At 33.7% G+C, this 22,818-nt stretch overlaps 1 protein-coding gene across 1 annotated transcript; it reads right to left on the bottom strand.

The window, feature by feature from the left end:
* Positions 1 to 1,299: 1,299 nt before the first annotated feature.
* LOC142619083 (uncharacterized) lies at positions 1,300 to 7,064 on the bottom strand. The gene is made up of 3 exons (XM_075792151.1): positions 4,406 to 7,064; positions 3,205 to 3,584; positions 1,300 to 2,547 (listed from the first exon to the last, which is right to left on the bottom strand). Exons 1-3 carry the CDS (start codon positions 6,987 to 6,989, stop codon positions 1,852 to 1,854), a joined length of 3,660 nt encoding a protein of 1,219 aa, XP_075648266.1. The 5' UTR covers positions 6,990 to 7,064; the 3' UTR covers positions 1,300 to 1,851.
* Between the last annotated feature and the right edge of the window lie 15,754 nt (positions 7,065 to 22,818).

Raw genomic sequence — 22,818 nt, 5'->3', positions numbered from 1 at the left:
TAAATTTCATCAACCAAAATAGAATTCTATAGAATACAACACTTTATCAAGCTAAAATAGAGATGCAAGAAAAACAAAAATAAAATCCACCAAAAAATTGAGGGAGAAAGAGTGGGAAATAACCTGTTTTTTGTGAGATAAAATTATGTAAAGAATAGAAGAGTGAATGACAAATTTATAATGAGAGAATGATAATAAAAAGAAACAAAATAAAGAAAGAGTGATATCAAGGTAGAATGTTTAGGAAGATGAAAAGGTAAATGGAATGAGAAAGGTTAGAGAAAGTGTAAATGTTAAAAAATTGAGTACAATTTGATGAACACAATTTTCTTTTATTTGAATTTAAGTAAAATATTACATTTTTTTAAACAAAAAAAGAGAGAGAAAATGTCAATAATTTAATGATAAGGAGGATATGGTTGAATTTGAATATTGAATAAAATAAGATGAGAAGGAAAAAAAATAAGAAAAATTAAAAGATATAACAATAAACACTAAATTATACAAATTATGCTATGTAATGGAATACTATTATATTTTTATCTACTATCTTTAATTTTTTATAACGTAATTTGATAAAATTTAACGATCAAAGAATAATAATAATAATAATAATAACTTCTTAAAACACAAAACTAAATCGTATCAACCTAAATAAGAGTTCTAAAAAACACAAAAATTTACCAACCTAAAGCGGAGATGTAATAAAAATAAAAATCCACCAAAACATTGAGAGAGAGAGAGAGAGATAATCTTTTTTGTGAGAGATAACTATGCAAAGAATGAAAGAGAGAATGACAAATTTATTGTAAGAGAGAGTGAATAAGAAGAGACAAATAAAGGAAGATGAAGAGAAATATGAATAGTGATATTAAAGTAGAGGGTAGTGGGAAGATGAAAAGGTAAGGGAAGAAGAAAGATTGAAGAAAGTGTAAATATATATATTTTTTTAAAAGTGAATGTCAAAAAAAATTATAGGAAAATTGGAAATAAAAAGGATACATACATACATATATATATATATATATATAGATGTTAAAATCGACAAAGATGAATATGTAAAGTTAATAATTTATTTATATATTTTTTTGTAAAAAAAAAAAAAGAATAATAATTATGTGACAAATGATGTGGTAATGAGATGACGCAACATAAGCTCAGCAGCAATAAATGCTACGCTTCAGCTTTTAGTAATATATAGATATAGATATAGATATAGAATATAGATTAGCTTAAAAATTGTAATTAAAAAAAAGTGGTGGAGAGAGAGAGAGAGAGAGAGAGAGATATATGAAGGGTTTTTTTTTTTTTTTTGCTGAAATAAAATTCATTAAAACTAACAAAACAGAATTACACAGTACAACAAGAAGAGACCCTCTCAAGAACAACAACATTAGAAACAGAAACTGGGAGAGTCTCAGCAACTAAATAACCAATAAAAAATGAACTTGAGGCCCATTTAACCAATGCGTCAGCACTTTTGTTCAAAATCCTAGGAACACAGCTAAAACAAAATTTAGGAGTCTCACTCTCCTTAACTACACTTCTAATAATTTCAACATACTGATGAAGCTCCCAGCATACCGATTGATCAGTGTTGCAGATAGCATCAAAAACAATCTTTGCATCCCCTTCTATCATTACTTGCTCATAGCCTTCTTCATTTGCAGCTTGAATTGCTAGTCCAATAGCCAAGCATTCAGCTATCGCCACAGAAACAGCATCCACCTGTTCAGCCCATGCCTTCAAAACTTCACCTCTACAGTTTCTTGCCAAACCAGCAACACTTGCCTTCCCTTCACTCCAAGAAGCATCAACATTGATCTTAATCCAGCCCCTTGGAGGTGGACACTACCCTTCTTCCTTCTCTCTTTCCTTACACTGCCCATCATTTTCCTTTCTTGGAGAAAAGCTTTCCATAGCAGACTTAATTCTCCAAGGGAATTCCATTGGGTCAAACTTTACATTTTTAGAAAGCATCAAATTTCGCATCCTCCATGTTTCGTAGCAAATCACAGCTGCCATTAAAGTGAACTCATTTTGATTTAAACCATCAGTTATTAACTCCTTAGGGGGGTTTAATATCTTTTGTACCAACTCCACAGCAGAATTAGCCTCAAAATGATCCCATCTCAAGCCAATCTCAGAGGCAAACCACAACATTCTAATCACTATACAATCACGGAACACATGTAACTCTGATTCCTCTGCTTCCCCACACAGCACGCAAGACAGATCCTCACACCCTATGCTATTTGCCAATCGGGTTTTAAGGGGTAGTTCCCCTTTTGCAAGCCTCCACAGAAACATTTTTAGTCTTTCGTGCAATTTACTTTCCCATAGCTTCTTCCAACCTTGGTTATACTTCTGATCAAATCTATCACCGTGCTCTGTTAAGTACGAAGATTTCACTGAAAAATTTCCTGACGTTTCTCCCAACCACACCAATGTATCTGGAGTTGCTCTTCTAGGGATGGGAATTTGCTTCATAGCCCGGATTGAGTTTTCTTCAAAAAATTGTTGTGGCATGATTTCATTCCATTTTCCCTGCTCAATTAGATTGACTACTATTAAAGGGTGATTAGCTGCTTCATTTGATATAGGTGAAGGTTTGAACCCTTGGATTCATTCCAAGAGAGATAGAAGTTTAAAAACTGTAATTCAAAAAAAAAAAAAAAGTGTCTGGACAGAGAGATAAATTTTAAAATTGCAAATGAAACAAACAAAATAAAGTGGTTGAAGTCATAGAGTCATAGCCCTCATGATACCTACAATTGACTATTAAGTAAAACCAATGATATATTTCAATTTTATTATAAAAAAATATTAGTTACAATTAACTCATCTCATAGCCAAGCGTTGTGTGGGTGTAGGTATAAATTTGTATGTTAAATGCAAATTGGAAATGGGTTGTTTGAAGATGAAGTAGATCATCAATAACACCTGTGGTTGTAAATTTGAATAACTAATAAATAATATTGGACAACTAATTTACAAATTTTAGCAGAATTAAAATGATAATCTATTAATTGGACAATCACGATTATCTAACAAAAAAATTTAAAAAAAAAAAAATCATCCATGCTTGTGTATGCAAAATAAATTAAACAAAGAAAGAAATCATAATGGCAAATAATTATTTTACGAGATAATTGTCATGTGCACTTTTACTTGAGCAAATTCAAATTTGAAATATAGCAATACCTCAACTTGGATTCCACTAGTTAAAGGTCCATGTCTGTAAATCCAGGAATTAAGATAAGCATTTTTTATCAAATGCAATTTCCTGGTAACTTCCTCCATATTCATTCTTTCTTTTGGTGACTGCACTGAACAAGCCAATCCAAGTTGAAGTATTGGGACTAAGTACTTATGCATTTCTTCAACGTCTCTTCGAAGGAATGGATCTACAATCTGAACAAGTCTTTCTGGCTGTGCAACTGCCATCTTAGCATAATTGTGGAGATTGAGACCATCTTTAAACATTTTGTCAGTGGGTCGCTTCCCTAAGAACATCTCCAATATAATTATTCCATAGCTATACACGTCTCCCTTTGTTGAAGTGTCACAGCCCATGCCATACTCTACATATTATGTAATGTAAGGAGATTTTGAAATTCTTGTTTGTAATGAAATTTGGGATTTGAGGAGTGTCCATCAAAAAGTAAAAAGAAATTGAACATAAGGAAAAACGTGATGATAGATGCCACAAGTTCAATGTTTCAAGTTTGAAAAAATGATAATTTGTACGTTAGAATAATACTTTTGAGCCCACTAGAAGGAGGCAATATTTATGGTTTAGATGTAGTAATGGAAATATGGTTAATGGTTATAATTAGGATAATTCAATCAAACTAATTTATAATTGGTATGGTCATACTGGACTCATGAGATACTGGCTCCACAATTCACAAATGTTCAATACAGAATCGTAAGTCCTATTATTACCCACTACATAATTCACGTGTAGTTTTTGTTGACAGCTTGTTCAGAGTACGATACGTACATCAATAAAATACACAATATTGTAGAATCGGTCTGTCTTAAGAGCTGCTATACCACAATTTGATATAGCCGATTGACAAGCTATCATCTCAAACGCATAGTGTTCAGGAATTAAATGGATTAAAAAAGCAAGCTAAGTGAATGGATAATCAGTAATACCTGTCAACTAATCAAATTTACGACTTATCATTGGCATAAATCATGTTTTCTTACTTAGACTTTTTTATTTAAAAAATATATCGAGTGTGTGTATGCTTGTTTTTGTGTTGCATGTTGTGAGAGAGGATCTTTTGCTGATACGGCAATTGCTAAAACAAGAAAACCAATACGTTTTAAACAATTAATTTAACGATATTTGTTAGGATATTTTAGGATTTAGAAATGATTGGAAGGAAATTACCTGGAGCAACAAAGCCAATAGATCCCTCTAGCCCAGTTGTAATAGTTTCCTTTAAACAAGAATCTTCAATAGTTGAGCCGAACCTTGCTAAGCCAAAATCACTTATATGAGCAACCATGTCATTGTCAAGAAGAATATTACTTGGCTTTAAATCACAGTGAATAATTGGTGGCACAGAATGGTTGTGAAGATAATTTATTGCAGTAGCCACATCAATTGCAACATTTAATCTTTGAAGAAAGCTCAAGTTCCTTGATTGATTTTCGTTGTCTAGCCCTGGATGCAACCAAACATCTAAGCTCCCATTTGTCATGAACTTAAAGACTAGAGCTTTGAATTCATTTCCACAATGATCCATGTGAGAGCAACATGTTATTATCTTAACAAGATTCCGATGCCGAATATTTCGCAATGTGTTGCATTCGGCCATGAAACTTTTGGAAGCTCCCTTCTGTTGAAGGTTAAGGACCTTTATAGCAGCTAGAGTTCCATTCCCATCAAGATCTCCTTTATACACAGAGCCAAAACTGCCAGATCCAATTAAATTATTTGAAGAAAATCCACTAGTTGCTTTATAGAGTTCTTTGTATGTAACATTACCAGGGTCTAGTGACTGCTTGAATTCATTGTATAAAAACCTAATGCGGGGCATTCTTGAAGCCATAAATAGTGACCTTTGTGATTTTCTTATCAAGTAGCAATTATCAAGAAAGGATGAAAACAAGCAAATAAATAGAACAATGGGAGTAATAATAATTGCTACTCTAAAGCCAATGGACTTCCATGGTTTCATGACTTTTACAGGACATTTTGGCAACTTCAAGTTTGGTATACCACCACAAAGTTTAGCATTTCCAATCAATGATATTGCATTTGTGTTTTTAAAAACTCCTTCAGTTGGTACCTCACCCTCAAAATTATTGAACGAAAGATTAAGGTGTTCCAACACCAAACAAAATCCGATAGATTTCGGAATTTCACCCGACAAATTATTGTTAGAAACATCCAGTTTGTTGATATTTTCAAGGTCACCTACTTCTAATGGCAGTTTGCCAGTCAATGAGTTGTAAGATAAATTGAGAATTAGTGTAAGGGAAGAAAGACCAATAAGCTCTAGGGGTATGGATCCATTAAGGTTATTTTGTGAAACGTCCAAGATCTGCAAATTTGGGCAGTGTACAATACTTGGAGGTATGGTTCCTTCGAATCTGTTTTCTTGTAACTCGAGTTGGAATAACCGAGTAAGGTTGCCTATGAAGGTTGGTATTTCTCCAGAAAATTTGTTTCCACCTAAAGCCAACAGTTGCATCTTCTGAAACCTCCCGAAACTAGTGGGAATGGTGCCACTGAAGTGATTATAATCCATTCCTAAGCCAATTAAGTTGACAAGATTCTCTAATGATGCAGGAATAGTTCCAGATATTTCATTGCCTCCAAAAAATAATTTAGTGAGGTTGGTTGACAAGTTGGCTATAGAATTGGGCAAAACACCTTGAAATTGGTTTTTACTTAAATCCACGGAGACCAGTTTGCTACAATTTGTTAGCGATGTTAAGAAATGGAGGCTCTTTCCTAGGTAATTGCTATTCAAACCTAGCGATGAAAGATCCAACAAATTTCCAAAATTAGTTGGAACTGATCCCAGAAAATTGTTCATACCAAAATCAATTTTTTGAAGGTGAGTTGCATTGCATAATGAAGTAGGGATTGGCCCAGAGAACTCATTCCCACCAAATCGAAGAACTTGGAGATTGGGAAGATTAAGGCCTATGTTTGTTGGAAGGGTGCCATGAAGTTGGTTGTCTGCAACTGAAAATATTTGGAGAGATGACACGTTGTAAAGAGAGGAAGGTATCATACCTGACAAGTTATTCATGAGAATTGAGAAAACTACTAAGCCTTTTAATCGGCCTATGGTATCTGGAATATTTCCCACCAGGTTATTGTACTCAGCAGCGAAAGATTTGAGTGAAGAAAGATTACCCAGAGAAGGTGGGATCCCTCCTGCCAAATTGTTTTTGAGGAGTTGAAGTTCTTCAAGTTTCATTAGAGAGCCTAGCTCCATTGGAATTTCCCCTGTAAAGTTATTCACATGAAGATGAATGAATCTGAGATTGGAGCACTTGGACAAGTTGGATGGTATTTGCCCCTCCAGCGTGTTATTATTAAGTCTGAGTTCTTGCAGTTGAAACAAATTGCCAACTTCCCGTGGAATTTCACCATAGAAGGTGTTGTTTTGGAGTTTGATGGACCTAAGAAAGCTGAGGTTGCCTATGTAAGGTGACAGAGATCCACGTAAGTTGTAGCCCGGTAGGTCCAAGGCCGTGACTCTTTGGTGTCGACCATCGCATGTTATTCCAAGCCAATTGCAGAAGTTCACAGAGTCATTCCATGAACTCAAAATGTTATATGGATCATAAGATACAGATTCTTTAAATTTGAGCAAAGCCAAACGATCTGTCTCATTTGTTGGAGCAGGGGCTGCAGTGGTTGGTTGCAAGCAGAGCAGGATTATAAAAAGGAAGAGAATCGCATGAAGGTATATGGAACAAGATGCACACGAATTGATTTGGCGAAGCGTCATTTGGTTTGGAGAAACAGGAATTTGGCGAAAATGAAATATTTGATGTCGGGCAATGAAGGCTGATTATGAGCAGATTTCTCCTCTGGGAAATGGGAAAAAGATAAGACCCCAATGCCTTGTTTTCAAGAGCTGCCAGTCCGTAGGAAATTGATTAACTACCCCCACGGCCCCACCTTTGTCCTTGTTTTGTTGAAATTTGTTTGACTACTTTCACATTTTCAATTTGCATTTTCTAATATTCTACTTTCCAGCCACTTTCCAAAAGATCTCATCGCTCGGTGTTCTCATAAAGACACTTCTTATTAATCTCTTTCCCCTCTCATTTCTCAACAAAAAAAAAAAAAAAACAAAAATCTCCTCTCTGCCTCTTTCTTAACATAGAAGGTCCGTATAGATAGAGTTTATTGCTGAAAATTAAAAACTGAAAATACTGTACCAAAATAATTTTTAAATGTGTGAATAGTGTCGTGGGACCCATTTTTAATAAAAAAAATTATGTAAAGTGTAGTTTGTGGGTCCCGTGAACAGTACACGGGACCCACAAATGTGCTGAAAAGTCAGCAAAAGCTGGCTACTGTTTATGCAATGCATGAACAGTAGCCTTTGTCCCCTGACCCGTACAGCAGCAGAAGAAGAAAAAAAAAAAAAAAAACGCAAAACGCAGCAGACGCGGATGCATAAGCTGTATCCAAACTCAGCTAGAGTTTTATTAAGTGAAACTTATAAATTAAAGTGACAATAAATGTAATCGATAGATTTTAATTATCGTATAAATGAATATTTGAAAGTCTCTCTATCGTTGGTGACACATCATTTAGTAAGCTTAATGTAATAAAAATTGTAATACATGCACCACTAATCAATGAATTATGGCTATGATTGCTTTTCTTATTATTATAATTTATTAGCAAATTATGTTTCTATTACCAGCCGCTCAACAAAGCTATCGATCATCCTCTAGAAAACTTTTTTTTTTTTTTTTTTTTTGAGAAACATACTCTAGAAAACTTAAACACAAAGAAAGAAAAAGTTTAATACAACAGCCCACACGCACAAAATAAAGTCCGCTTTTCACACTACCTCTCGATGGGAAACACTCTAGAAGGGAAGAAACTCAGCGTATTCATGGCATCTTCAAAGCAAAAGGGAAAAGAAAAAAAAATGGTATGAGTATGACATTGATGGATTGGTGATTTACTTGGCACATACAAAGTCTTCTTTAATTTAACAAAAAAATAAAGGCTTCTTTTTATGCTGCGTAACATGATAATTAATAATTATTCATCCAAAATAAATTATACAGTAACCAAAAATAAGATTTAAAGAATTTCTTGATACTATAAAAAAAAAATTAGTAATAAAAAATATCATGAAGTCACAATTAATTTGATAGCAGTCAATTTGATTTTTACTTATCAGCTCACTAATAAAAATGTCATGCCATCATTTGAATTAAAAATGTCAGGTAATTTCACTAATGAAATTATGCCCAAGTATTTTTGGACCAGGGTGTAAATTAGTATGGGCTAGTCATGTTAGTGGGCTAGTCTCACTTTGAGAGAAACTCAATGACAATTAGATGAGTTAGGCCCAACTCAAGCCCCAATCCTTCAGAAGCAGTACTGATGGTGGTGCACCTAACATCGAGTAATGCCAACATTAGGTGAGGCTTTATTGTAAGGTGGTGAGACTATGCACGTGTGGCTGGGTCAGCAGGGACGGAACTTGTGGGCTTAGGGGGCCATTGCCCCAGAACGACTAGTATATAGCTACACAAAAATTTTGACTTTTGACCCTAAATTGTATGTACTTGGCCCTCTTTCTCCATATTTTTTTACAAATTGACATAAGAAATTTCCCAATTTTGTACTTCTATTTTATCAAACAATCCCTTTTCTCAATTGCCCCAAAGAATATCAAGAAAATCCTTTAGACTAACCAACAAAACAATTCATAAACCTAGATAATAAGAAAAACCTTAAGACAAATGACAAATTCAGTCTAAAAAATGCCAGAAGGACAATTACAAATGACAAATCCTTAGCAAAACAATCCTTTTAGCGCAATACCACCACCATCATCATCTTTTTCTCTGGCCAGCTGCCGAACTAGTACCACCATCGTCTGTCAAAGACTACCATCAACATTTTCTTCATGCTGCATCTTTACTTGCCTTCGTCTTATTTATTTTTCTTACTTCACAACCTTCAGTGCATATGTTCATCTCTCCTCTTTGTTAAATGATTATGGAGAAAGCTTATCTCCAAAATAGTTTGGAAAGAAATTCTTCAAACTCTCCTTATATTTTTTTATTAAATATAAATTTTGATAAATCCACTGTTAGATTACATTTTCTTATTATATCTTTTATACATATAAAATTTCAAGAAGTTCAAAGATAAATAACTATGTTATCAATAAATTTTTTAATTTTAAGTTTTTGTAATCTTAAATTATGTATAAAAAAATATTTATGGATCGAATACTAATTAACATCTAATTTGAAAGAAATTTAACATGTTTATTAAGAACATAAAAAATATGTAATTCGGTGGTTAGATTTTCAAAATATGTATAGACCATGTGTAAAACTAGAGTAAAAGAGGAAGAAAGAGTGGTTTTTTTTTTTTTTTAATGGATTTGGGCTAAACCGTCCTTGGGTACTCTTTGGAAATTGTTGTGGAGGTGATGTGTCATCGGAGGAGCCTGAGGAGATTGGGATGTCGTGGGATTTCCCAAAGCAGTTTCCCATTGAGAAAGACAGAGGAAGGTGGAGAGAGAAAGAGTTTTAGCTTGTAGTGCTTTCGAGAATTTTTATAATCTCCAATTTAGTTGCAAGAGCATATATTTATAAAAAATTCGAGAAGTTTGATTTCAACTGCTCTACACTGCTTCTATTTTTTTTTCTTTTTTCTTTTCTATTTATGCTTTGCTTTTGCTTCTTGGATGGTCCTGGGCATCATTCTTCTTTCTCTTTTTGCTTGGATACGCTTTTGCACAGAGAGAGAGAGAGACAACAGTCATTACTTTGATTTATCAAAAGAAAATGGCCTTCAATGTGGTAACGAATTTTGCATTGTCTGGAATGTCTAATTGCAAATACAAGAACATTCATTGATTCACAACTAGGTCCTCTTATAGAATGAGGAACCATCTTTGTTTAAATATTTTTCTCTTGTAATTACATTATCTAACAAGAATTTAGAAAGGTCATCTAATTGCAAGTTGTGTTTGAAAACTTAAATTTGGATATGGATTTTGATTTTGATTTTGATTTTGATTTTGAATCAATAGATTTGAAATGCCTCAATTTCAAATCCACTGATGTGGCCAAAATCCTGGGATATGAATTTGGTCAAGAAGTACCTCCATTCATGTGGCCAAATAAATTTTGCATCTCTCCAAACTTTGCAAATTGGTTTGATCTTGTGATAGTCACCATAACTTTTTTAATAGCTACAGATAAATTAATAATAATAGAATACGTTATCTGATAGACAAAATTGCAATAGGTCCTGTACAACTTTTTACTTCAATTTAATTCTAATAGTGGTAATAAAAATAGGGAAAAAGTTAATAGATGCCCTAAGGGCATTAGTTTATGAAATATTTTTAGAAACTTTTTTGGAAAGAGAAAAAAGAAATTAATGTTTTTTTAATGATTTTTTTTATATATTTTTCATGAAAGTTGTGTCAAAACTCTACTTAAATAGTTTATTAACAATTGTTCTAAAAGCACCCGCTAACAAATTTTTTTTTTTTTTAAACCCATCTATATCTCACAAGTATTGAAGCACCTTAACCACCTAACAAGTTCCACATTGTGTTTGAGTTTCTATGATTTTGTTCCATTGGAGCTAAAACTATTCTACAAATTAATATGAGGGCCCATTTTCTGTTGAAAACTCTGTTTCTCATGTAATTATCTGCTATATCAAGAATTTGGAAATTGGTTACCAATTGTTAGGTACCAATGACTCAATTTTCCAATTCTACACTTGACAAATTTCTGTCCATTCATAATTCCCTCAAACCCTACTAATTACGACAACAGAAAAATCTTCTAAAGAGCAAGGAAACCATATAAACTTCTCCGAAATTCACAACTCATGCTCTCATTGAGATTAACTCAAATAAAACTTTCTTATAAATAAAAAAAAGATTAACTCAAATACACTACATGAGAGAAATGGGAGAAAGGTACCTAATAGTACAGCTTGTAGGCGATACGACAGCAGTAAGCTCAATTGAACTTTATTATATTCTATGAAAATAGTAAGCTCAATTGAGCTTTACTATATTTTATGAAAATCATAATAATTGAAACCATATAAATCATATCTGGTAAGGACTAGAACTCATCAAAGAAAAAAAAAACACTATACACTACTCCTACGCCAAGCTTGTCACTTTATTTCCTATACTGACTTGTAATCGTGGCATTTCTCTAATAAATATACTTATTATTTGTAAATGACAATAGTTTTAATTAACTAAATAAGAAAACGTCTCCTTAAATTTTTATTACAGTGATTAATGAAAAGATTGCACTTTTCTTTACCCAATTTTTGTCCATGATGCAATCAAAACTGTTACCTTGATTTCTCTAAAAGAATCTTTGAAATTTGATTCTAGAAAAAAAATAAATAAATAAATAAATTTTGAACTCCCCCTAAAAATTCTATAAACCAAACACTTCTTAAGGCCCATTAATGAGGAATCACTATGTGACAGGCCAAGAAGTAAGCTAATATTTTGTTGCACCATACCAAAATTTTGTACCTCCTAAATCCCAAATTCAAAAAAAGAAAAAGAAAAAGAGACTCATGACTAAATAAAGGAACAGAGCCCATTATTGAAATATAGCCCAAATCCAAAGAAACTGATCTGAGAGAGATGAAAAAAAATGGCGTAAATGCACTTTTAGTCCCTACATTTTGACCCAATTTCTATTTTGGTCCCTACATTTTATTTTTACCACTTTTAGTCTCTAAACCAATTAACGCATAACGTTTAAGTCCTTACCGTCACCCAACTAATAGAAAATGCTGACGTGGCTAACGATACAGTAAAATAATAATTAAAAAATTTATTTTCGCATTAAAAAATTGCCACGTCAGAATTTAAATTAATTTTAATTAAATAAAAAAAATTAAAAACAAAATTATTCCGCATCAAAATCAAAAATCACTAACAAACCCAGATTTTTTCAAAACTCACTAATAGATCAACTAAAACTAACCCAGCTACCAAAACAACAAACACTAAAACCCAATAACCAAAACTAATAGCAAAAGAGAAAGAGAAAGAGAGAAGAATTGATGTGCAAATCCTCCTCCTCCACGGCAATACAAGTCACACACAGTCGCATATGGGTGCGCGAATAGCTTTATTAGCGCCATTTTTGCGAACTCGTACAGCTTTTGAGTGGGTTCAGATGGGGTTTTGATCGGCGGAAGGAGATCGGGTGGGTTCCGATGGAGTTTTGATTGGCGTGGGTTCTATGGAGATCGGAGTTTTGATCGGTGTATATGGAGATCGGGTTTTGATTGCGTGGGTTTCGTTCCGATGGGGTTTTGATCGCGTGGGTTTTGTGGAGATCAAAGTTTTGATCGGTGTATATGGAGATCGGGTTTTGATTGCGTGGGTTTTGTTCCGATGGGGTTTTGATCGCGTGGGTTTTGTGGAGATTAGAGTGTTGATCGGCGTATATGGAGATCGGGTTTTGATTGCGTGGGTTTCGTTCCGATGGGGTTTTGATCGCGTGGGTTTTGTGGAGATCAGAGTTTTGATCGGCGTATATGGAGATCGGGTTTTGATTGCGTGGGTTTCGTTCCGATGGGGTTTTGATCGCGTGGGTTCTGTGGAGATCGGAGTTTTGATCGGCGTATATGGAGATCGGGTTTTGATTACGTGGTTTCGTTCCGATGGGATTTTGATCGAGTGGGTTTTGTGGAGATCGTGGGTGCCGAAATAATGGGTTTGCTGGGGTGATTGTTGATTTGTTCAAGCGCTTCGACGATCGACGAAGAGGGAGAGTTCGACGCACTGCCGCCACTGGGTTTAGAGAAAGAGATGGTGGGTGCTGGGTTCGACTAGGTTTGCTGGGATCTGGGCTTTCTCATCGGTGATCGTTGGTGGGTTTGATTGGGTTTGTTGTTGTTAATTTGGATGTGGTTTCGTGTGAGTTTTTTGTGTTTTCTATTGTTCATGCTCTTTGATCTAGTGATATATATATATATATATATATATTTTTTTTTTTTTTTTCCTGTAGGTCATGTTCTTTGATTCTGGGTTTGTTGCTGGGTTTGATGTTTATGTTCATGTTCAATTCATGTAATTTTTTGTTTTTTATTTTTTTATTTAATTATTATATTAATTTAAAATTTATTTATTTTTAATTTAAATGCTGACGTGGCAATTTTTTAATGCAAAAATAGATTTTTTAATTATTATTTTACTGTGCCGTTAGCCATGTCAGCATTTTCTATTAGTTGAGTGACGGTAAGGACTTAAACGTCACGCATTAATTGTTTTAGGGACTAAAAGTGGTAAAAATAAAATGTAGGGACTAAAATAGAAATCGGGTCAAAATATAGGAACTAAAAATGCATTTATGCCAAAAAAAAGAATTGCATATCCAAATCCGACCACGATAGTATACATAGAATGGGAGATCCGAAACCTATTAAAATAAAAATAAAAATCTAATCCTAATTCCTAACTCTAAACTTAACCCCGCCACCTTTGGCTTTGTCTCTATCTCTCAAGTCTCATCCCCATTCCAAATCTAGAAGAATCGTCTATGTCAGGAGGGTCAAGTTCAGGGTCAGGGTCAGGGTCAGTGTTAGGGGTGAAGGAGAGTTTTGTGATCGTTTTTTGTGGAATAACTTTGGTGAGAGTCGCACTCTCTAACAGGACATTTCCTCTTGAATATATAGGGCTCTTTTATAATCTAACAAGAATATTACTTTACAACTGAACTTGTTTGAAACTTTCTCCTTTTGAACTGCAAGGAATATATTGTTTCATAAACATTATCTCAAAAACACATAGAAGGCAGAAATGTGACAAAGTTACCTGAAAATATTGCTTGTAGGCCATCCAATAGCACTAGCCCACTTGAAATTCATCCAACAAAAAAATATTATTACAAAAACCATATAACTCCTTATCTGTCAAGAGCTAGATCTCCTTTAAAAATAAATAAATAAATTAATCTTAAACTCCATTTTCATTTTGAAACAAGATGATTTAGATATGCCAATTGAACAACTTCCTAAATCATTGTAATTGAACCAAATACAAATTTAAAATATGGTTAGGCTCATTGAATTGCATGTGCACATCTATCTGTCAAAGTCTTAATTGATATTCATCCTATGAAAAATAGCTAGTCAAAGTATAAACAAGACATGAGGGTCATCTTATGTAGTCATGTCAATAATCATCATCATCTGCATGTGCATCATCATCATCATCTACATATGCATCATCATCATCATCTACACCATCATCATCATCATCATCTGCACTATCACCATCATCATCATCTGCATATGAAGCATCATCATCTGCATATGAAGCATCATCATCATCATCATCATCATCATCTGCATATGAAGCATCATCATCATCATCTGTATATGAAGCATCATCATCATCATCTGCACTATCATCATCATCATCTGCATATGAAGCATCATCATCATCATCATCATCATCATCTACATATACATCATCATCTACATATGAAGCATCATCATCTACATATGAAGCATCATCATCTGCATATGAAGCATCATCATCTGCATATGAAGCATCATCATCATCATCATCATCATCATCATCATCATCATCTACATATGCATCATCATCATCATCTACACCATCATCATCATCATCATCTGCACTATCACCATCATCATCATCTGTATATGAAGCATCATCATCATCATCTGCACTATCATCATCATCATCTGCATATGAAGCATCATCATCATCATCATCATCATCTACATATACATCATCATCTACATATGAAGCATCATCATCTACATATGAAGCATCATCATCTGCATATGAAGCATCATCATCATCATCATCATCATCGTCATCATCATCATCACTAACTGCATATACATCATCATCATCATCTACATATACATCATCATCTGCATATGAAGCATCATCATCATCATCATCACCATCACCATCATCATCAATAACTGCATATAAATCATCATCTACATATACATCACCATCATCATCATCATCACTAACTGCATATACATCATCACCACCAATTCCATATTTGTCAACATCTGAGTTAGTATGGTACTATTATAATAATAATAATAATAATAATAATAATAATAATAATAATAATAATAATAATAATAATAATAATTCACTCATTACAAACTAGTGTCATTGGAGTTTCTTGTTATCTATTTTATCGGGCATGACACCATTGATTATCAACTATACACATGGTAGGGAAGGAAATACTCTTTAGTCCTTAGTTTTCAAGTTTCAAGAAGTTATCTGGAAGAATTGTCTTGCATTTGCCAGCATAAAATGAATATGCAAAATGGCATGATACTCTGATAGTTACGTGCCAAATTCAAATTGAACCATTTACATTACCAAATGAGCTTGAGGATTTTGAACCCAATTTCTCCATCATCTCATTCACAATGTCTTGGATAAATTCAGCCTCATTCCTGCAAAGATGATAGAAGACATTTACATGATGGTCCAAACCAATTATAAAATCATCTTTTTCACAATGTGTTGGATCAATTCTGACTCATGCCTGTTAACAAGATAGAAAATAATCACATGATGGTCCAAACCAATTATAAAACCGCAGAGGATGAAGAGAAATACTAGGCAAGAATACACCTTGCACAAGCATGTACATATGAATTCATCAGCTCGTGGATAGAATTACTCATATAGAATTGTATATTATATTCAAAGCTATAGTTATCGTTATATTTTGTTGAAACAGATGCATCAAATTTTAAGATTGCTAGAATACAAATAATAAAAGGTTAAGCCTTAGTGCCAGCACAAGCACAAGTTTTTACCTCTTGAACGGGGACTAAAATAATGGTGTATTTTTTTCTCTTGTCTTTTTCTTTTTGCTTCGATTAAGAAGAGGTGTTCTTTGAATTTCTATTTAGGCACTAATATCATTATAAAATACTAAAGCTCTACTTCTTCAAAATTACATAATTTTTTTTTTTAAACAGTTGATTTGTGAATAAAAGGGTTAAAATGCGCTCTAAGGAATTTATTTAACCAAAAACAATGATTGGACCAAAACAAATTCCTTTTAAAAAGGACTGGCATGCGGTAGACTTAATCCAATCTATAATTTGGCAAAAGGTAATTTTGGGTTGTTAAAGCGTCACATTGACTTATTAAGGTTGTGTTTGGATAGATTATATTTGGCAGCTTATTTTACTATTCAGCTTATTTTTGTTATTATTCATGGGTCCCATTGCACTTTTTGGTACTATTTATAGGTCTTATGGTACTATTTCTACTAACTTTTAGTTTTATCTACAATATTTTCAGCAAAAAGTTTTCAATTCCAACTAAATAATTTGTTCCCAAACGAACCCTAAAAGTGTTATAATTGTCTCTAAAATTGGACTTTCAAGTCTTCAACTGAGGGCGAAAATGGGCAAATGCCCATTTCGCACAAAAAAAAAGAGCAAATACCCCATTTCCAAAACTAATTAGGAAAATGCCCCTCTTTTGAAACTCGATTTTCTTAAAATTGAGTTTCAAAAAAAAAATTCTGGAGCCCTATAGCGACGTTTTAAGGAGCCTATAGTGACGTTTTAAGAACCTATAGCGGCATTTTGTAACTTGACCTCCTTGGAATCAAGTTACATGCAAGTTTTTCTTCTTCTTTTTTTACCTATGACTCGACTTCATGGAGCTTGAGTTACAAAACGCCGTTATAGGTCCTTAAAAACGTCACTATAGGCTCCTTAAAACGTCGCTATAGGGCTTAACTTGATTTTAAGAAAATCGAGTTTCAAAAGAGGGCATTTCCCTAATTAGTTTAGAAAAGATGGCAAAATGCTGGATTTTTTTTTTGAAAAGGGCAAAAGCCTATTTTCTCCCTTCAACTGACTTAAATTCTTATGGGGCATGGCTAGAGTAATTGGAGAATGTTTTTCCATAATATTAAAGCATCATGTGACTTAATAAATTTTTTGTTTCTTTTTTTGAAAAGAGTGACTTAATAATTGATTAACTCTTGATAGTAGAATTAATTTTTTTCAGTCATCATAATGTATTGTCTTTCAACCATTTTTATAGGTAGACTTTGACTAAAGAAGCCTGTGGGTAAACTTATCCTACCAAAGGAACTGGAAAAGTACAATTTACTTTTTGGTTTGGCCCTTTCACAATTTAGAATACGAAGCTTCAATTACTACATTTAAATCCATAAAACACCAAGTGTTCCATATAAACTTAAAGATTTTTCACTCGTGTGGGACTTGTGAGCAATTTAAGGACTAGCTTGACGAAATAACCCCACACAATTCCAACTATGTTCGATTCTCCAATTTTTTTCTTGAAAAAGAGAGAGAGAAAACAATACAAAAGTAAAGTTAAGAAAATAAAAAATAAAAAAATGGAGAAGATGAATTAGGCATTTTAACTAGCATACCATGATGTAGTTCAATACATGCATGTTATGTTATATTCTCATAGCTAATTATATGATTCATGGTATAAGAAAGAAGCTTATTGTTTGGTTTTAAAACCTTTAGGTTTAAATGTATTAGAACACTAATTTGTAATGTTGGAAAACCACGATAAAAACGTTTTAGTCTTATTTAGACTGCTCAAAGTATGTGTCTTATATGTAAAGTTGGAATTGAGTTGCTACAGAATTTACTGTGCAATTCTGCCTGGCTTGATCAATCGAGAATTAGACTCGACCGATTGAAGCTTGTGCAGATTGTTTTTTCTGCAAATTTTTCCAACTTAGCCCAAGCCCATTAAGGATTAGGGTTTCAGATCTACTTCTACCACATATAAAGGAAACCCTAAGCTCGTTTTTATAGGCTTCTAAGAGAGAGAAGAGTGTGCCTCTTTTTGTATCTAGGGTTTGTACCCAAAAGCTCTTTAGAGTCTTGTTGTTGTTTATGATGTGTATGTGAATCTCTTGTGAGATCTAGAGGTGTTTGTCTTCACATATACTTAAGGTTATCAAGAATCAAGATTATGTTAAGAACTTGATGATCATTCAGTTGTTGCATTAAGAGCTTAAAGATATACAAGCGGGAGTGCTTGTGCTTGCTAGGAATCCAAGAAAGAAGTAGTCCGTGGACTCGGAGCTGTCACGTGATAGTGGTAGTAAGTTTCCTACTCAAGGTAGCAATAATATGTTAGTGGTCTAAGTTGCTATTGTGTAAACTTCAATTCTTTCATAGTGGATTCAGTTTACCTTGAGGATAGCTAAGTTAAATCCTCCCTATGATTTTTACCGGTTTGGTTTTCCTAGGTCATCATATTATTATATTATTTATTTTTCCGCTGCTTTCCATGATATGATTGTTTTATGTTAACCTAGATCTGCATAATTTATCTAAGTTAATAACTTGGCTAAATAATTAAGTTAAACTGGCTTTTTTAAGGGGTCTAAAAATGTACACTTATCATTTGAAATTCATGGAAATTACCTATTTTGTAAATGCCAACTAGAGATATCAGCCACTTCTCTTAAAGTAGCTCTCCATGTTTCCACCTTCTCTATGTTATCTTTGAAGCGTTTCTGGTGATCAGTAAAGGCTTGTTTAAAAGTTCCTGTTTGTTTAAAAGTGCCTTTGTGCCTTCATGCACAGTTTGGAGGATATTCCAAGTAGTATGAGCAACCTCAACATTAGAGATTCTCTTAAATTCCTCCATAGAAACAGCATTAAAGATAGCATTCATGGCTTTGCTATTGAAAGTGGCTACTTCTTTCTGAGAAATTTTTCATTCACTCACAGGAGTAGTGGGCTTCTCCCATCCGTATTCAATAGAGTTCTAGACTCTCTCATCAATAGATTTCAGGAATGCTTCCATCTTGACCTTCCAGTGAGCATAATTATTCCCATCAAAGTGAGAAGGAATAACAAGAGAGTGTTGGTGTTCCATGACAACTGGGGTCAAGGATCAACTCAAAGATCAAAAGATCTTCAACAAAAGAGCTACCCGCTCTAATACCACTTGTACATTTTTAGACCCCTTAAACACAACCATATTAACCTAGCTATTTAGCCAAGTGATTAACTTAGGTAAATTAAGCAAATCTAGGTTAACACAAATATATCATATCATGCAAAGCAGCAGAAATATAAAGAACACAATGATATGATAACCTAGGAAAACCAAACTAATAAAAAACCTGGGGAGAATTTAACCTAGCTATCCTCAAGGTAAAACTAAATCCACTATGAAAGAATTGAAATTTACACAATAGCGACTTAGACTACTAACATCGTATTACTACCTCAAGTAGGAAACTTACTACCACGACCACGTGACAGCTCCAAGTCCACGAACTACTTTTTTCTTGGATTCCCAGCAAGTACAAGCACTCTCGTTTGTATATCTTTAAGCTCTTGAATCTGCAACTGAATTGATCACCAATCTCTTGACATAATCTAGATCTTGATAACCCTAAGTGTATATAAAGGCAAACAGCTCTAGATCTCACAAGAGATTCACACACATAGCATAAAGAGTATTAGCAGCAAATTTAAAAATGTGGCTAGGGTTTTCCCTTTTATACCTAGAGAAAAACATAAAATCCTACACGTAAAACGGGCTTAGGCTAAGGAAAATTCTGCAGAAAAAAAATCTGCACGACTTTCGATCAGTCGAGTCTAATTCTCAATCGATCGAGCCAAGTAGAATTGCACAGTAAATTCTGCAGCAACTCAATTCCAACTTTACATATAAGACACATACTTTGAGCAATCTAAACAAGACTAAAATGTTTTGATCATGGTTTGCCAACATTACAAATTAGTGTTCTAATACATTTAAACCTAAAGGTCTTAAAACCTAACAAGAATGTCCAAACTATTTGAGAAGAAATGGTAAAGTACTTGCTACTACCCTTAGTTACTTGGAGAGTTCAAAGTCCGATGCAAAAGGAGAATATGATAGTGATGGAAATTATTCAACTTTCATGGCAATTACCACCTTTGATTATAGAGATGAGTTGAGCGACTTGGTTGATGAACTTGGTGTACATTTAGAAGGAGAAGAAGTTGATGTTTCGGAAGATGAGGATGTGTATCTCAATGAGGGTGAAAAGAATCTTCAAGAAGTGTACGATGCGTTACTTGAAGATTGTGGCAAATATGCCAAAGTTGCAAAGAGTGTTGTTAAAAAGATGAAGAAAATTGAAGAAGAGCACAAATCTACTCTTGTGCAACTTAAGGATGCTAAATGTGAAGTTGAAGAGCTGAAGGAAGAGTTGCTAAATGCTTACTCCAAAATCAAGTTTCTTGAACTTGAAATAATTCAGGCAAATTTCGAAGTGGAACGCATCTCCACCAAGAAGCTTGACAATGTACTCTCTTCTCAAAAACCTTTAAACGATAAGACCGGATTAGGCTATACCAGTGAAGGAAGCTCAAGCAGCGAACCCAAGAAGGAAATGAAGTTCGTGTTGGCCATGAATGTAGAGAAACCCAAAGTGGAGAAGCCAAGGTTAAGATCTCTACTGTTATAAAGAGAACCATTGGTCCAAAACCAAAGCAAAAAGGGAAGTCATTACCCAAGAGTAAAAAGGGACCTCAAGTGAAGCATTTTTGTCATCATTGTGGTGTGCAAGAACACACAAAACCTAATTGCATCAAGCTTCAAGCTCTTAAGAAGGCTGACTCTCTACATGGTCAAGACAACTCAAGAAGAATGACAAAGGGAAATTAAGCTAAAGGAGAAAATGAGGGACAACTCATTGGAGATATTATGGAAATGTTGAAAAACATTTCATCATGCCTAGTTAGCTTCACCTCGAGATTTGAAAGTTATATCGGTCGTATCCCTCTTTCTAAGGACCTCACCCAAAACACTCGTATAGTGTGGGTGAAGAATGGTACTCATGCATGATCACTCACTATGTCCATGCATTAATACTTCCAATGTATTAAGGTCATAGTTTCATGCATCATAACATATTGTCATTGCTTCCGTCCTAGCATGTTTCTTTTATAGGTCTTTTAGTTTACCTTGTTTTTGTTGATCTTACTTTATTGATTTGTTTTTTAGTGTGCTGAAAAATTCAGAAACCCATAAAAAGTAAAAAATCTCAAAAAGTTTGATCGCTTGTGTTGTATATATCACATGTTGAGTTTGGCCTAGTACCTCCATACTAATGGCGTAATGCATTTACAAGTTTATCTTGTTATGTATGCACATTTTTAAGTGTAAGCGACATCTAGAATCTACGTTTGATTGTTGTAAATGGATCTTCAAGCTTGTCATGAATGATTAGTCAATAGTCTTACTTGATCTTGATACATGTGTAGACTTGTGCCTATACATCTCCTCACATTTATTTTTTATGTAAAAAAAACTCTACAAATGTCAATATCTAAAAGAAAAAAAGCTGAAAAAGCCTTTCTTCAAAAACTAGTTTGACTAGGAAAATGTGGAGCAAAAATGTATTCTAATGTCTGGTGTCAAAGCCAAATGTTTATTCGTCAAAGAAATATAAAAAATTTCATGACATCGCTTCTCAAAAATTAAGTTGTATAGATCAAAAGTATGAAAAATGGAAGCCAAATGAAAACCTTTCAATCAAATGTAAACACTTTGGTGGAGGATCATATATGTTCATTTCTACTAGTGAGATAGGTCACTTGACTTTATGCTAGTTGTGTATGACTCGATTGAATTGATCATTGAAGTTTCATACTAGACTACGAACTAGTTCGTACTTGATTTACACACACAACACACAAGTCTAATGTTTAATAAATGCCTATTTCATTTGTGTGATTGTACGTGTTCAAATGTGATATGTGTATACTCAATTGCTTGATGATCAAACCCAAATAGATTTTTGAGTATTTTATTTGTTTTTTAAAGTGTTTTTGTGTATCACTTTTGTGTTTTAAGAGTTTTTCCAAAAAGCCAAATCTATTTTGTTGAAAAACTCTATTAGAGGCATTTTTGTGAGTAAGTCGCGTGTAAGACATCTCACAGCCTATCCGCAAAAATAAGGAAGCTAATTTTCATTTCTTCCAAAATTTTACATAGAGAGTTTCGCGACTCTCTCGTAACTCTTTTGTGAGATATAGCTTCCCACAAAACTAATCCTATGCATTTGAGGCATTTCAAAAGTAACTAGTGAGTACTTCACGAGTAACTTACCCACAAAATGAGAGGATTTTCAGTTTTTAAAGGCCAAACAGTGATAGTTTTTCAAAAACTCTATTTTGCCTCCTCCACGCCTCTCTCAACCCAAAACTTTATTTTCTCCAAAAATTCAAAAACTTTATTTAACTCTTTTTCATCATTGATTCCTTAGATTAAGCATTAGATTCTAGGATTTCTAGGGTAGGGTTATTTTGAAAGGGATTGGGAAAATTTCAATTTCTTGTCAAATTTCTAAATTTTTCTTGATTGGTTTGTGTCCCATTGTGTTTGTGTTGGCCCCAAGTGGCATTTTAACATGTACTTAGGCAAGTTTTTCATATGTTCATGCATTGTTTCATATGTTAGTGTTATGTGTGCACTCTAAATGTTTGATAAAATGCCTATATGGTATTTTTTTTTCTTCATTGTTTTGGAC

This window comes from Castanea sativa, chromosome 12 (assembly GCF_040712315.1).
Source record: "Castanea sativa cultivar Marrone di Chiusa Pesio chromosome 12, ASM4071231v1".
NCBI classification, from domain to species: domain Eukaryota; kingdom Viridiplantae; phylum Streptophyta; class Magnoliopsida; order Fagales; family Fagaceae; genus Castanea; species Castanea sativa.
Note: the sequence above shows the minus strand (reverse complement) of the source record. Positions and strands in the feature narration are given on the sequence as shown.

Bases quoted from the DNA above. Each gene is read 5' to 3' on its own strand.
- LOC142619083 (XM_075792151.1), bottom strand. From the start codon at position 6,989: ATGACGCTTCGCCAAATCAATTCGTGTGCATCTTGTTCCATATACCTT. The intron at 3,585-4,405 runs GTAATTTCCTTC...CATAATATGTAG, and splicing joins TATTGGCTTTGTTGCTCCAG to AGTATGGCATGGGCTGTGAC. The intron at 2,548-3,204 runs GTATTGCTATAT...CTAATTGAGCAG, and splicing joins CTAGTGGAATCCAAGTTGAG to GGAAAATGGAATGAAATCAT.